At 36.0% G+C, this 16912-nt stretch overlaps 1 protein-coding gene across 5 annotated transcripts in view; it reads right to left on the bottom strand.

Moving 5' to 3' along the window:
- Positions 1–44: 44 nt before the first annotated feature.
- Positions 45–16912, bottom strand: part of PARP4 (poly(ADP-ribose) polymerase family member 4) — a 49996-nt gene continuing 33128 nt past the window's right edge. For 3 of the 5 annotated variants that reach the window (XM_013188232.3, XM_066989793.1, XM_048047058.2), the window contains 11 exons: positions 14345–14444; positions 13124–13294; positions 12624–12704; positions 10776–10856; positions 9917–10012; positions 8738–8878; positions 6911–7585; positions 6287–6388; positions 4292–4394; positions 3260–3392; positions 1318–2206 (listed from right to left, as the gene is read on the bottom strand). In XM_013188232.3, coding sequence (XP_013043686.3) covers positions 2056–2206; positions 3260–3392; positions 4292–4394; positions 6287–6388; positions 6911–7585; positions 8738–8878; positions 9917–10012; positions 10776–10856; positions 12624–12704; positions 13124–13294; positions 14345–14444 — 1834 coding nt within the window. In that variant the 3' untranslated portion in view covers positions 1318–2055. The other 2 variants (XM_048047059.2, XM_066989795.1) reach the window with 2 other exon arrangements.

Consider the following 16912-nt stretch of genomic DNA (forward strand, 5'->3'; position numbering starts at 1 on the left):
CGGGGAGGGAGCGGGGGGGGGACACAGGGGGACAGGGGGATACAGGGAAGGGACACACGGGGACAAACGGGGATCTCCGTGGCATTACGGGTGGCCAGAGCCCCCGCCGCTCGCTCCTCGTTCGTGGAAAGACGGGGAGAGGGGACCAGGAGCTGGCTGCCAGTTTTGGGGGAAATGCACCAAAAGGATGGCTGTGGGCACCTCAAGGCAAGGTCCCGTTGGGGAAAAACACTGGGAAAAACAAGAAATCCCTTTACCTTTCTTAGTATTTTTCACATTAAACTTACTGCCTATAGGTGAGCACAGTTTTTTATAGTAATATACAGGAGAAAAAAAGATAATTGTGTAAGAATGCCATACCTTATTTACCTTACATACCTTTTACGTTTTACATTTACCTTTACATACCTTTTTACCTTATTTACTGTAACCGCCTGTGCTAGTGCTAGGGTGTTAACAAAACTGCCCAGGAAGCATTTTATTAAGGAATACACATCACCCACATGAAACTTTGGGGCTTTCGCATGAACGCATGCTTGCATAGTAAAAACACCCATGCAGGATGTATCATTGCAACTGTGAAAAAAACAAACTATTTGAATAAATAAATGTAGCAGAGGAAAATACAAATTGAGTCTTTTATTCATAGTTTTGCACATGCTCACTTTCCAAGGTAACTCTAGTTACACATCCAGTGCCCATGCAAAGACTTAACAAATTGTCAGTTTTCTAAATTAAAGAGTCTGCCTAGCTCTTAATAAACCGATATCTGAGCTCTTATCAAATAGAAAGTGTAGTACAACACTTTTCCTTTGTATTATTCACTGAAAAGAGCCAGTAGCTTACTTGAAAACTAGGATTCATAGCATCTCGGAAACACAAGACTCGGGATGTCTTCTCAGCAACCTCCTGTACTTAGGCAGGATCAAGGGAATATGCTCCATCCTTGGCAGGTGTTTGCTAAATTCTCAGGAAAACATCTATGAAAGAGATTCCACAGTTTTCCTTAGCGACGCCTTACAATGCTTCTTTCTATTAATAAATACTAGGGAGCATGTCCTGTTTGCACTGCAGCACCCTACCTGTAGAGGCTGAGGAATCTGCTGCTTCTGAACATTTTCAATGGTTGGACAAACAACTGCCGTGTGTTCTGTACACACTCAATCCTGCCTCAGTGCAAGTAATCGTCTTTTTACTCACTACCTACACTTCCTCTGATCACAGCATACCAAAGAGTGATTCTGTGCAGCTCCTGAATTTAGAAGAGGTAATGTGTTCATTTAAGCACCTGTGAAAAGCACATTAAATTAAGATAAATCACTTTTATTCTGGATTTATTATTAGGCTTACGTGTTTGGTCTGGTATAAAGTAATACTAATCAGGTAGCTTTTCCTCAGGATAAAACCAGAATACAGAGCAACAGCTGACAAAAACAGAGAACTCATACCTCCTAACAAAATTGACCTATGTATTCACAAATTGACATATGACTAATAAGAAAAACAGTGCAGGAGAAAAACAACGGTTCTGCTGTTTGCATTTCAAGGCACACTGTAGGAATCATAAAACCATCCAACTCAAAACACTGATATGTGTTTTGATGTTTATTGTGATGTTTATATATGAAGATGTTTATTAGGTCTTTACTAATCACATTCTTGTATCTGTCAAAACATATTCTGCAGTATTTAACTGAATTACTACATTGCACTTCACTTACAGTGCCACTGAAGAAGAATAAAAGATTTTAAATGAAATAGAAATATGAAAGATGTAAAAGTACTAAGAATATGCAACAAACTAGAGAATAATGTCAAATTATGAAATATGGAGGTATTTTTAATAGTCACCGGTAAGTAAAGTACTACATATGTAAAGTCGACTTACTAACTGTAAGATCTTTAATTTTGTCTGTGTGAGAATTATTCAAGAATAATATACAGTCAAATATCCTCAATTTAAACATTCTATGTAAAATCACAAGAAAAACTATTTCACTATTATCTTAAACAATTACAAAGGTTTAAATATTTTAAGTAGAAAGAAAATTGATGTTAGTTAAAGGTGATACCCAGTATCTTCTTGGTGGCAGAATCCCAGTCTTTCCCAAGTTCAAGTCGATAGTAAACAGCTGGAAATTGTCTGTCAACTCTTCTTACCCACTCTATTGCTTTCTTGATCAACTCAAAAGTCCAGTGAACACCGCTGTGTGTAGAAATGAAGCTTTATTATAATAAAGTCTTGTAAATCCGCCGAAAAAAGAAAATAATTTCTTCTGTGATCATTTGAAAGAGAAAATTGTCTATAGTACAATGACCCAGCCTATGTAAAATATCACCTGACATAGGAAACTACATCATCATCTCCTCTGCCCCATCTTTTTGGAATATTCCATATGGGGCATATGTGGATCCATAACCGTTACTTGCATTCATTTGCACTGTTCCTGTCACCACGGTGAAGTGCTATGCATTTCATAACGGCAAACTTGTCTCATTCTTCGTACATTCACATTATCAGAATTCTTTCACTTTTGTGGTCTATCCAAACTGCTTTCATCCAGCAGTCAATATGATTTTGTTTGTATTTCACACCAGCTGACAATTGTTCACTTCACCCCCAACAGAAGGGAATTTCCAGATGCAGGGACCCCTGTCTTTGAAAGATAACAGAGCACTGGGACATACAGAAGCGAGGGGGCTTTGTCAGAATGAGCCAGCATCAGCATTCCCCAGGGCTAATGGAAAAAGGGGAAGTTGTGCTGTGATCATGTGCCCTAATGATTTCAAAAGTATTGTATTTTACAGTGTTTGCTTGTGAAGAACACTATCCCGTATACTAAAATGCTAAATGCTAAATTGCTAAACCCAAATGCTAAAGAAGGATGCAGACCAAGAGGAACAAGTTACATGAATGAAAAGTCTGAAAAGGTCGAAGTCTTGAAAAGGTTGAGATGGTGGAATCTCCATCCTTAAAGGTATTTAAAAATCAACTGGACAAGTTTCTGAACAACTTACCCAACATCTGAGTTGGCTCTGATTTCTCAATTTTTGTATCATATTTTGCAAATTACTCTCTCCTCCATCCATCCTCTTAGAAGCAGTCATGTGTCACCAATATCATTGGTGCTTCCCATTCCCTTTTCTACAGCCATATCCTGTAGCATAGCCATTTACTCTCCATAATGAGGTTAATCTTACATATGTTGAGAAGGTTTACATTACTATATTAAATTATACGATTTTTTTAAAAGCATACCTTGAAGTGGTTAAATTATCAAGTTTCATCAGCGATTTGAAAACTATCCCATTCAGTTCCTTTGTGCAGCGTATGAACTGAAGCACAAGAAGAGTAGCGATCAATTGCAGTAGCTTTTCTTTTCCATTTGAGCCTAAGGAAGAAGAAAAGGGAAATCATTTAAATGAATTCTTGATAGCAGAAAAGGTACTTCCTACTAAGTTTTAAATTTAAAAGTTTTAAAGTCCTGATGCTACTTAATTGTTTCACCATACAATCAGTACTATGAAAAGTATTCACATTAGTGACCTGGCAAACATGCTTCTGGCTTTCAAACTTATGTCTGTTAATGCTTTTTTAGGATTTCTGCAGTTTGCATTTGCTTGGGTTCTAATCAACTTTGATTTTAATGCATGGGAACGGGAATGTGTAAGAATGGGAAAAACGTAAGAGTTTTGTCCTTTGATGAAGCATTGCATCCTCTAATAATTTAGAAAGAATGAATTGCCTTTTTTTCCCCAAGTTTTATGGTCTGCTGCCAGCAGTGAGCGCCAACTGACAGAATCAAACAGCAGACAAAGTATGCATAGACAGAATGCATACTGAATGCGCTGCAGGCAGCATGTGGGGAAAAGAACTGTAGAAATATTATTTGTGTTATCTGAAATGTGAAAAGCAGAAGTGGTCTCAGTGTCTCTCCTAGGAGAGACTTTCCTCCCTCACTCCTTTTTTTTTTTTTTTTTTAAGTAGATATTAATACAGCAGGTACAACAGCTGAGATAAAAGAACCTCTATTGCTATTCCAGCTATTTCACATCCTCCACATATTTCTTCAGGAGATGTACTTAGCATTCAGGACACTATATTGTGAGAGAAGTTGAGAAGAAAATGTATTATTAAAATCAGATGCTTTTGAAAATTTTAAGTTAAGAGATCCACTTAAATTCTGAGTTTATCTTATTGAAAGTTCCCCTAGAAATACAGAGTAATAACACATAAAGACAGGAAATGTAATACAATGCAGTGCTTTTTAATAACAGAAAAAGTATTTACCAAGTGACTGTATGCCTTTTCTGATAAGGAAATGATTAATTAAATAATCAACATCAAATTTCAAGATTTTTCCCAACTGCGGACTGAGATTCCAAGAGCCATTCTATGGAATAAACAAAGATATGGATAAGCAAGAGATTCACGACACTGAAAATGTATTTGTCAGGAACAAAATAAACATAGGATAATTATTTAAAATGTTTTTAAAAGCTTACACAAACACCAAACTGAAATCCATGTGATCCATTTAGTTGAATCAAATATTAAACTTCCAAACCCTTCGATAAACCATCAGAAATTTGTAATTGATGTGGAATGTAGTAGTTAGGTTATAAAAAAACCTCAAACAATAAGAACAAAGAAATTCTGAATTGACTTGCACAATGACAACATTAACCTCATCGATTTTATTTCAAACAAATTCTTTTGGAAAATTATTTTAAAGGTGCTCAAAAATAAGCATTTGTCTTACCCAGAAGAAACAAAAAAGGATCTCTCTCTTCTGAAGGGAATGCAGTCTCTATAAATTTAGTTTGCTATTCATGTTGTTAAATACAGTATTAACCAATCCTATTTTATCTGACTTTCCCTGCCAAAAATTAGAGAACTTTGATTAAAACTGTCAGTTTGCTACTCTCAGATAAGATGGAAGATGGGCTTTCAACAGGATTTTCAACTACTTATTCTTCAATGATAAATACTTTCAAAACTTTTATCTGTCTGTCCTTGCAGCTTTATGTCATAGATAACTGTAACTGTAGACACAAATTCATAACAATTTACAGATTCACATAAGGTAAGTTAGAAGACAATACATGTTTTTAAATTATCTAAAAAGTAAGATTCTGTTAGATCACTAAACTTAATTAGTGTAAAAAACCGAGAAACTTTTTCTTTCTATAATTCAACAACTGTCAATTCTGCTCAAAAAGAAAAGCAATCTTGAAGCTCTCTTTGAGAGTTAACTCCCATAAGAGCCGATCACAAATCTATTCCCCATTATATCCCCATGTGTGGCATATGGTAATGGTTCAATGTTTAAAAATAATTTGATAAAAGTGACCTGTCAAAAATATAGGAAAAATAGACATCTCTTCTTGACACTTACATCAGCCATACTTTCCTACTTGCCTTTTCCTACTGTTGCATACAAACTGATGTGCTGGATCTAGTGTACCAGGTATACTCCCAGACAAAGGGAATTCAACAAAGCACCAGGCTGAATGGCCAACCTCTGCTGATAAACAACAGGAGTCTCCACTGAGGGAATACCACGGTGGCTTCTTCATTGGATCATGCAGCACTACTGAAGACCTCCTTCTGTTTATTACATACAGATATCAGTTGAGTGGCCTACGATCTGATTGTTGATCGCCACCTCACCCCATCAATTGGTAAGCTCACCAACTGGTGATGGGTTAGGTGAAGCAGTGGACTTCTCCAACCACACGGATCATACCTAAGCAAGGCAAAACATTACCTATTCTGAATCCTGCTTACAGAATTCTTGAGCAATATTGTTTAATTCAGCTTGTCTTTAATTCACCAGCCATTCAGCTGGTCTAACTATCCTGCAGATGTTCCTCCTGCACTCTATGTAATCCTCTAAGCCCCAACTACTTTTTATTTTCTTGCATAATGTGCATTATTTGCACGTACTTCTTCAACCTGTCTCCCCATATATGGTTTTATACATGTCCCAGGAAGTCTCCAAGCTGCAAACTGATGGAGGCTCTAAAATGGAGGTGTATCACTACCTGTTGGCCCTGATTTTACACTGTTCCTTAGGCACCCATTAAGAGCTGCCCATGAGAGCAATAAAATGTAGTATGACTTTGAGGTCATTATATACTTTTTAAGATCAGTTCATAAAGTAAAGAAAACAAATACATTCATAAAATGGTTATCTCAGGACAGGACTAAAGTAAAAATACTTTTTCTTTCTACATGTATTTTCTTTTAAAGTAATGCATAAATAGACTATGGGTACTGTACCTGATTTTGGAGCTCAAAAATGTCTTTCAAGTTTATAGAAGTCAGCTCAAATCTCCGTTGAATCTTTTCTTTCTCTATTGCTGCAAAGCTCTTTGATTGTTCCTGAAGAGGATAATATTCACTAAGAATCTTATTCTACCACCATTATTCATGCAACTACTACATCATGGTAAAAAGTAATTTCATTAAAAATTTTTAAAAGGAATTTCTTTTTAAAATAAACTTCTTTTTCAGGTTGAAATTGTAAGATTTTAGGTTCATTCCCTCCTACTTAGGAAAGCATTTGCAATTCCAGAGTTAGTGAGACCTTTTTTCTCCATTTAAAAGTTGTCTCTTAGAATAGTAAGGAGCAATCGGCAGAATTCAGACCGTAAGATTTATCACTTTAAACAGAAATAATGAAAAAATAATCAAACAAAAAGAATGCTTTCTGCATCTCGGGTTCAGATTTCTTGAATTGGAAAGCAATTTCATTACCACCCTTACCATGTTCTTTTCGGGCTGTATAGCAATGAACCTTAGAACACAAATGTTAAGGCAGCTTTCCTTAGCTAAATGCAGCCTAGATTTCAACATGACATTTGTAGCATCCTGTATATCAAAGACTCCCAGCTGAAGACTTACCGAAACCTTAGTGCCCTCAGTAACTCCTTCAGATGCTGTAGCACCATGTTGACCTGCTACTTTTTTCTTACACTTTCGCCACGACATTGCTGCTTTGCTATCACATTGGAAAACAGGACATTTGGGAATAACTTGGTTTTCAACATTTGTTTTATCAGAAAATATTGTGTCTATAGGAGCAGGTGAACCAAACATTCCTGCACATTGTATCTGAGCAACACGAGAAGAATAAGCAGGTTTCATGCCTCCCGCCAGTTTTTCAAGAGAACAGGGACGAGGAGGTGCAGGAACACGCAAACAAACACCTAATTTTGGAAGCACAGGGGTCTGAAGTGAATTTTTTTCAGTCAGATAAGCTCCTCCTCCTAGCTCAGTTGCTGAACCAAATGAGAAAGTGTTGCAATAATCCAGCACACGAAGGTCGTGTGGTGAAGATAACATTGCTCCTGAAGATTCCTCCTTTGTGATGCCATTATCAAAATTCAAATTTGATTTGAGACTGCAAGTATTACTTTGAATTTCAGAAAAAATTCCAAAGCCCTGTGCTGTGATTTTTTGCGAGGTGCTCTCGTGAATAACAGGAAGTTCTTCAGATTGAAATTGGAAGCTTTCAGTTTCACCTCTGTCACTGAAGAAATAATCTGACCAAGCATCAGTTACTCCTGGGGAACATGCCTGTTTAGTAAAAATGACAAGGAAACAGAATAATTCCAGAACTATTAAGACATTTTCCTCTTTTTAATCAATCTGTTATTTCTTCTTACGTTGTGCACAGTATCATTATATTGTCATTCTTATGTTCAAAATGAAAGTAATACATCAGTTACACTAAAATTTTCTACCCTATTCAACCTTACACTGGTCCAATTCAGAGTAAAACTTGACAAAGTATGAGCGGCGAGTGTTTTACATTATTAAGATAAAAACGATGAATATCCAAGTGATGATTTGGAGCCAAGGAAGTTCCACTGCACCATATTGTTTTATATACACAGAAGATAGATCTATGTAAACTCAAGTGTGGATCCTGCTTGTGCTGACTCAAGCTGGGAAGTTCACATGATGCAGACTAATTCTGGTACATGTACCAGGTGAGGTCCAGTAGTTGCTGCATACAAGTTAGTGGGCTTGCCACTATACACCAGTGCAGACTTCTAGGTGTTCTGCTACCTAGGAGTTCTTGGTTCAAAGGATCAAAAAAAAAAGGCGTTATATGAGTTGACCTAAGTTATAGTACACATATACACTGGGACAATTTAAATAGCCCACGTTCTTGATACATTACAGGCTACAGGTTAAGATGATGTTTTTCAATTGTTTTAAATGCATATCATGGTCACACACACAACATAATTTAATAGACAAATAATGATTTACTTGATTCTCCTACAAAATTTCGAGATGTAAAGCCTCAACCCATTAAGACTTCATGGGCTAAAAGAATTAGTGGTGCTAACTAATTTCTAAAGTCAAGAACTACCATAACTAGCAAACATCCTATTTGACTAGTTCAAGATTTTCATAAGAATATACTGGTGTAGATAAAGCCTTGAATTCAAGAAGTGTTAGTTTCTGCTGGACGGTAGAAGAGGCCTATAATATCATATTTTCTTTCAAAATTTCTCATTTTATTTTTTAAAAAATACTTTATTTTTGGGACAATAAAATTCCACACAGTACTTGTCTGGAGTTAATGACTTTCAAAATAATTAAAAATTGACCTAATTTCATTAACAATTACTGTGTGTTATCACATAAAATACAGCAGCACAGCTGGATAATAAATGAGAAATGTTAGCAATAAAAACATATATTAAGTATAGTTACCGGGGAAAATCCTTCTGAACATAAAATTTCAGATTCCATTGGCTTTTGGTCCCAGTCCATGTACGGTAAAATATCTACATCTTCTTTTGCTATAATTTCCGGAATGTTTGGAACATCAGCAGGACAAATTTCATTAGCATCCTAAAACAAAATTCATCACAGTTACAAAACTTGGAAGTTCTCTCCAACTTCTAGTTCTTAGTTGTGATAGATGTTATAACAGAAAATTCTGTCATAACAGAGAGTGCATTTTTTTCTTTGTGAGTTTGAAATGTGTTGAAAACAGAAAAAAAACACAGTACAGTAATGCAGTACATTAAAAATACCAATATAAGCAGTAAATGTAACCAATATATTGTTATCAGTGTATACCAACAAGCAGTAAATGTAACTTCACAGTTAGATATTTAACTTCAAGATGAGATGAATCAAGCTCTAGAAATATCTATTTATTTCAGATGACAATAAGAAGAAGTCAAACATGACCGATTTATCACTAAATGTAAATACACATATATGGTCAGATGAATTCCCATTCTTTGTGCACCGTCTACTACTTACTCCAACTGAGACCATATTGCTTATCATGATACCGCTTTTCTATTTGAAAATTCTTTTTACAGACTTTCGAACTTCAAAATTGTCACTTGTATGTATTTGTTTCCATTTGCTGCAAAGTTTTGTTCTTCCTACCATTGTTCTAATGCTGGAAGCAAACAAAACTTCCCATAGTTTACTGCAGTATTAGAAGAGATTTTTTTTCAAGTTTTGGTTTCCTTCTGATTATCACCTGATACAGACTGTCCTGGAATGACCTTTGCCAATCCAAACCCATTACTTAAAGAGTATTCTTCATCTGGACTTTTCCTTTGACCCATTTGGCTTCCACAGCACTAGCACAAATTGCAAACCCTTGTAGCAAATCACAACAGGAAAATACTGACTGAGGTCTGATTGTAAGGTAAGGACAAGCAATATGTGAAATGGAAAACAAAAATAACTTGCTGTATTGCAGAAGAAACCAGAATCATTTCAAAAAACATAGTTTTAGCTCTATTTTAAAATAATAAACATTGTTTATTGTAAAGGAAGACTGGTTTTGATATGTGCAAGGTTACAGAATTTAGAGTCTTTTCACAGAGAAGCTAGTGAGAACAAGATATTTTGTAGAAAACATACCCTCTTCTCAACTGCAACAAAGCTTGTAAACTGGGTTATAATTGAGTGTTCCAAGCTGAGATGAATAATCTTGTTTTTCAATATTTGTTTCTTCATCTAGATTGTTAAGTATTAACAAATGAAAGAGGCAGAAAAAATATAATCAGGTAAAAGAAGCAGAAATGTCAAAAATGAATATATAAACACACTTATGCACTCTAGGGACATATAAAAGGAAGGGCTCATGTGAATGTACTGGCCTAACTCTCTGCTCCTTCTAACCTTTTCTACTTCCTCACTTAACTTTGGGTAGAGACATGTAGTTATACACTTCTGTTGGTTCTGTGCTTCCCCTTGTGTAAGAGAAAGCTGTATCTTATTTAGGATTAGTTTGGAGCCCCAGGTAAGCCAAGATGACAAAGTGATAAGTTTTTAAGTAGCTAAAACTTAAATCTGTTTTAACAGATCATCAGATCATTAAATCTGTCTATCTGTAAAACTGAAGTCATTATCTTCCACCCTATCCTATACAAAAGCCAAGAATCTTGGCTGGATGTTCTGATCTTCTAGAAACAAAATTGTTATATGCCAGGGAAAGAAGAACCACCAATGACCTGCAATGACAATGTATAGATTAGGAAAAATATGTACATGTTATGCCAATATTCTCATAATGGGGAAGAACACACGGCTGTCCCCAAATTCTTCATAATTGCATTTAGGAGGAAAATGTATTCCTATATGGTGACCTTAACCTTAAAATGACACTGGAACTTCAACCTTAAAGTTATGTTTAACAAAGCAAAAAACCCTCTATTCCATTTAAATGTTTGCTATTTGTCATTTTAAATATATACTTTTTGCTTTTAGATTATCAAACCTCATGTTCTGTTTCATTCTCATGAAGAATCCCATCTTCATAGTCCCTAATAAAAGCTCTTGCTGTGAGTTTGTGTAGCACCTAGAAAGAAAATAAAGGTGGTGATGAAAAAAAGAGATTTAAAAAATTTTTCCTTTTATTTATGAGATCCGGACAGCTTCCATATTTACACAGTATCCGGTTTTCTAAGGGTCAAGCTAATCTTTCATTTAAAAAGCAGTCATAACCTGCACCTAAGGTACATTTTTATTTCACTTAACTTTAGCAAACTAAAAGATACCTAGGTCTTTACTTGTTGCTTGTTGCACACAGTCTCACTAGAGTAAAGGATGAGAAAAGGCAAAGAAATGGATGAACAGAAAAACCACCAAGCAATCCATCTCATCTTGAAACAGCTAACTAAAACAAGTAGGAAGCTTCCCTCTTCTGGAGGAACACATTTCCCTACAGTGACTGTAAATTGAGCACAGACAACTTCCTTACTCTTAAGTAAGAATATCTAGATAGCTGAAGTTAGGTAAATTAGTCCTGTGCATAAAAATACAGAATCTGGGGGAAAATTAAATTCATTCTAGAGCGTTTAACTTTAATCAATTCATTAGGTGTATAAAAATCAAGTTATTTTTGACCTGAGGGTTTGTGTGCAGAAAAAGGGAATACTGAAATCTGTTAACTAGAAATTGATTTTTAAAACGGAACCAGTCTTTCATGGGAAAGAAGAACACTTTTAGTCTGTTCAATATGCTAAAACTAACAGAGAGAGGGAGCACTCCCTCCATGTGGCAAAGTTTTGCTATATTCTAGTTCCCATTGCCCAAACATTCCCACTGATTCATTTTTGGAAGAAGACAGTAGGTGCTGGAGAAAGGCACTACTGATGAACACCTCATAAGCCAGCATTTTTTGTGCTAAGGTGAATTGACAAAAGAAACGGGTAAAAATTCTCAGAGTTCATCTAAAGCATCAATAATTAATAATTTGCTTCTAATTTTGTCCCTTTTAAAAATCATTTTACCATTTCAGTTTACACCTTTCAAAGCCCTATTTTTTTTTAACTACATCTGGAATTTGTAGTATAGGATTTTTTTTAAAAAAAAAAAGCATTAATTCTTTATGGCAAGCAAATACATTGCTTCTGCTTGCCAGTTTCATTTGTCTGTAGAAGGGCATATCCATGGAAACCAACTGTCCTTAGACTACAGCCCACAATAGTAGCTTTCAAAGTGGATTACACTAAATAAGGAACAAAGTCATTTCTATTTGAAAACAAATCAGCTCCTTAGTGGGGAAAGGGTGAGAGTCATGTCAGAATTATTACTGAAGAATGACTATTCTGATGATTTTTCAACTGTAGACACCTCTTAGATCTAATAAATGGTTCTTTTCAGCATGTTTTCCTTTTCAACAGCAGTGCAGAGCTTTCCTCTATATAAATACTCTTAAGATACTTGGTTACTGAAGCAGCTAAAAGGCTAGTAACACTTTAATATCTACAAGTTTCTATAATGAAAGACTCATGACAAGATTCTCCACATAGTAACAATTTACAACTTGAAAGAGAACGCTGCAGCAGCTCCTTTATGCAAGTCACCTGAAGAAGAAGAGCAAATGCAGGGACAAAGCTAGAGCTCAAAGAAGTTGCTGGAATAAGAAGCAGCACTTTCAGTTCTGAGAAGTCCAAGTTTTGTGCTAAAAAGCACAGAGTCTGTTAAAACGTCAGAAGCAAAAATAATAGTGCAAGAACTGAAAACAGGGGGTTTTAATTCATTCAAAAGAGCCCAAAGCAGCATGTTGCTGTTTAAAGCAGCTTCTCTCACTATATGTGCACGCAATGTTGGCCAAACTCACTGTTCCTGTTGTCTTCTGTAATTCAGTAGTTGACACCACAGTTTGTAGTTCTTTGTCATTTATTATTGCTCTTAAGGTGGCCTAAAAGGGAAAAAAAAAAAAAAAAGTTTTCTTTGTCTTGTACTGTGTTACTTGCACATATGCATGCTGTTCCATGTTCTGAATGTAACTCAAATCTGTGACTCTCTGCATGTCTGTGTTTAAAAACATTTCCCCTTACAACAAGGGGACACTCGCAAATAAAGAAATCTTGTTTTTATTAAAGTATAATGACATGCACATTAAACACGGTAATCTTTTCCTCTCTACTTCTTATTGGGAAGACTAATAATGGCATTTAAATAGTAATTTAATTACATTTAGCAGTAAAAATGAAGCTACTTATATGCTGCATAAAGGATATATAATACAAAATTAATATAATAAAATACAATAGGACCTTTGCAATCTTTTTACATGTGAATTTCTATCCAGTATTAAGTGTATATCCCAGTCTTTACCTGAGTACAGTGAGGGACAAATCCGTAGACAAGAAGCCTCTCACTGGTAAATAAAGACTGTATTTGAGCAGGAGCCTGCATTGGCTCTGGTTCATTTATATTAAACTGTTGCCATTTAATAGAAACAGAACTGCATCCTGGAGAAAATATTCTGGACACCTGTCTCTGTATCTGTGTAAAGATAGAAAACAAATTAGCTCTGTTTCCTTCTAGGCTTTTAAGAGAAAACACAATATATATATAATATATATAATATAATATAATATATAATATATATAATATAATAATAATAATAAACAAAAAAACCAATACCCATACTTGCCATGTGAATGGACCTAATTTCCTTTTTTTTTTTTATTTATTTTTATTTTTTTTTCTGATACAACTAAAGCCACATACTTGTAAAACTTTTTCCACATACTGGTACAAATGAGTCAAAGGATAATCGCTCAGCCATTACTGTACCAGCTTTGGGAATAATGAGATTTCTTTTAAGTGAAAGATGAGATTTGAGAATAAAGTTTCCATTCATCAGGGTTGCCAAAAAGGCTAGGGAATATGGCCTGCTAGACACAGCACCTCCTATGTGTGAACTCTGAGATGTGTGAACAGTTCTGCAGATCTCCGTGGTCTGCTCAGGATAATTTTGCACCCTTCAAATGACAGCCAGAATAGCCAGAGGACAGATCTTCATTCTTTCCCCCAGACAAAAACATGCCAGCTATTAGCCATGCTGCAGCCCCTTCTCTGCTATCTCTGCGTCAGGAGGGACCAGATTCAAGGCACAGCATAGACCTGTAGGAACATAACTACTGGGAAACCCAGAAGCACACTGCACATGGGGTCCTATGTTGCCTGAAATTTACAGAAGCACCAACAGACCAAAGTTACAGAATGCAGTTGCTACAGGCCTCAACACTACGGCAAGGAGGAGGTTGTAGATGGCCTGTGACATCTAGGATAGAAGCAAAACTCTGGTTTTCCATTCAGGGAGAATTATTTAAATAGTTTGACACTTCATAAACTTTTTCCAAGTCAGTGTTATTGCAATTGCCAAAAAAAGTAGAGACCTCTCTCAAAAAGAATAGAAAAACTAAAATAAGTCTTGGTTTCCTTGGTTTATTTTACACATTAAGTGACCAATCTGAATGAATCAATATCAGATATCGATAGGTCAGGCAGTGATCACATACTGAGTATATTAAGGATTTGTAAGCGTACCTTTGTCTCCCAGTTATACTTTGATTTTGGGTCAAAATACTCAAACGCTCCAGCACCATACTGGGACAAAGACCTCAGCATGTGACGATTTGCTGTGGAACTAATAACATAAAAAATCCTTCATGTAATTATTGAATTAAATCATTAAGTCACCTGACACCATTTCTACAACTGATACCATTTTTTAAATATCTTGATTTTAATTAGTACTGCAAAGTTGGTAAATTTGATTTTTTTAAATTTCACCCCTTTCTCAGGGTATAGACCAACTGAAAGCAACTGAGCCAATGAAAATGATGCTGCGTTACAGATTTCCCAATAACATTTGAGAAAATTACATGGTTTATGAGCTTTTATGTGTCCTAGTGCAGGGCTCTGCGGAGAAATTAACTTATATCCCAACACCAGTAAGGCTGATCAAAATGATGCTAATCTTGAAGTAATTAACCTCAGTCTCAGCAGAGCTGTGTAGCATGGGCACAGTCATACTACAGCGAATGTCACTTTCTAGACAACATGGATATAACCAATATGGTAACACTTACTAGCCTGATAGAACAGCAGGCTAATGGTCTGACTACTATGAAGCTATCATAAGTATACAGACAAATGAGAGCTTCTAGAGGATTACAGAAGAACAATTAAGCAGATGAGAATTCTCGTGGGTGAGAAACAGCACACTCTCTCGCGAATCTTTGTCAGACAATAGCAGATTCACTCCTCAACAGGACCATACCGCTGTCTTAGAGAAATCTTGCGAATCCTCATCAAATCCCCTCCAGGCAAAATTAAACAGTACGGTTGTATTTTGTAACAAGAACACATAACATCTTGAAATTAAAAAGGTTTACTGCCCTTTTAAAAGTCTTTTTACAGATTTGCTATCTTATACAACTCTGTAAAGTACAAACCTTGCACTATTTAAAAATATTTTTTCAACCTGATCTAGTGGGAGGTTTCTCTGCCCATGGCAGGATAGTTGGAACTAGATAATCTTTATGGTCCCTTCCAGCCCAAACCATTCTATGACTCTGATTTTTTTTCATTTACCTGCAAAGAATTATCACAGATAAAACTCATGTAGTACTCTCTATTAATTCAGCCCTCTAGAAAACACTCCGTCTACACAAAAGTATGAACCAAAGAGTGAGGTTCTCTTTTACACCTCTTTCCCAATTATTACTTTACCAATGGAACATATTAAACAGATCCTGCCTCCTGAAAGTAGACTGTTATACATTAATGTCAGCCATTAGTGTTATAGGCCTAGAGGAACTATTAAAAGCCATGCCCTCTCAGACTATCAGCAGTAAAACAATCTGTCCCTACGACAAGTTCTGTCATAGCAATAATATGAATGTAAAGTATGCTGAACATGAACACAACATGACTGCAAATACATTGGAAAGGATGTCAGCATGTTAGTGGGCACACACCATTTGTTGTTTGTTGTGTATTGATGCAAAGGATTACACTGGAAGAGCACTGGGATGTTTGGTACATGGCCTGAGGGGTGTGCTCGTGCAGTGCTGGGAGAAGGCCTGCAGCTCCCAACCAGGAAACATTGATAGAGCCCTGTTGAAGTTATCATTAAAAACATTCTAGAAGAACATGACTCTCACCACTGGTCTTTATTTTGATGTGTCCTTGCCAGCCTTCCCAGGATACAGAAAGGGGCTAACACTCTTTGACTCCTTCCCATTTAAGCCTGGCAACCTGAAACATGTAACTGTCTTTTTAAAGTCATTTCAGTCACGTCTTTCCAGTTTGTTATTACTGTACAGTCAAACTAAATTACAACAAATTTCAGTGAGGTTTTGCTTGTTCCTGTGATTGCTAAGAACTCTTTTTAACACAGGTGGCATCTTATAGCCAGCCATATACCAGGGTATATACCAGATGTTCCCAAACTTCATTCTCTCTAGTATTGCCATCGCTGTGACAGATCTGTGCTGAGTCACAGTGGTAGCAGTTGCTCCTGCTCCCCCACTCTGGCTAGGTAGTAAGAGAAATCATCCTTCCTGTCTGCCGTCTCCATCTGAGAAGAGGAAGCATGAATTTGGCTGTTCAGCAAGAAAGCTGACTGCTGGAGTAATTACTCCCTGTTTTGCCTAGTGAAAGGCAGAGGCTGGTTTTGGGTTGAGGAGGTTTATTTTCACATCATTTTGAAGTAGGTTACATTCCAGTAGTGAAATGTACCACAGGTTTGGGAACCTAGTGCTTTCATTGTCTTTAAGTCATTACCTTACAAACCAGATGAAAATTAAATCATGAAATTATACAACTAATGTTAAATTGAGATCCCACTCTCAAAATGAGACTTTACTAAGACATGAAATGCAAAGTTTTAAAGTGTTAACTCTCATATTTCCCATTTATATTCTTAGATAGTAGTTGTTGTAATGAAGAAAGATATGAATAGGTAAGGCTACCTGCGCACAGAATTAAGTTTATTGTAGGTATCTTATCATTGAAGTTCCTTACAAACATTTCTGCATTTAATCTAAACTCATATATATATTTAAGACAGTACACTCAAACATCTGACAGTTCTCAGATTATTCACCT

Source organism: Anser cygnoides, chromosome 1 (genome assembly GCF_040182565.1).
Source record: "Anser cygnoides isolate HZ-2024a breed goose chromosome 1, Taihu_goose_T2T_genome, whole genome shotgun sequence".
Taxonomy (NCBI): Eukaryota; Metazoa; Chordata; class Aves; order Anseriformes; family Anatidae; genus Anser; species Anser cygnoides.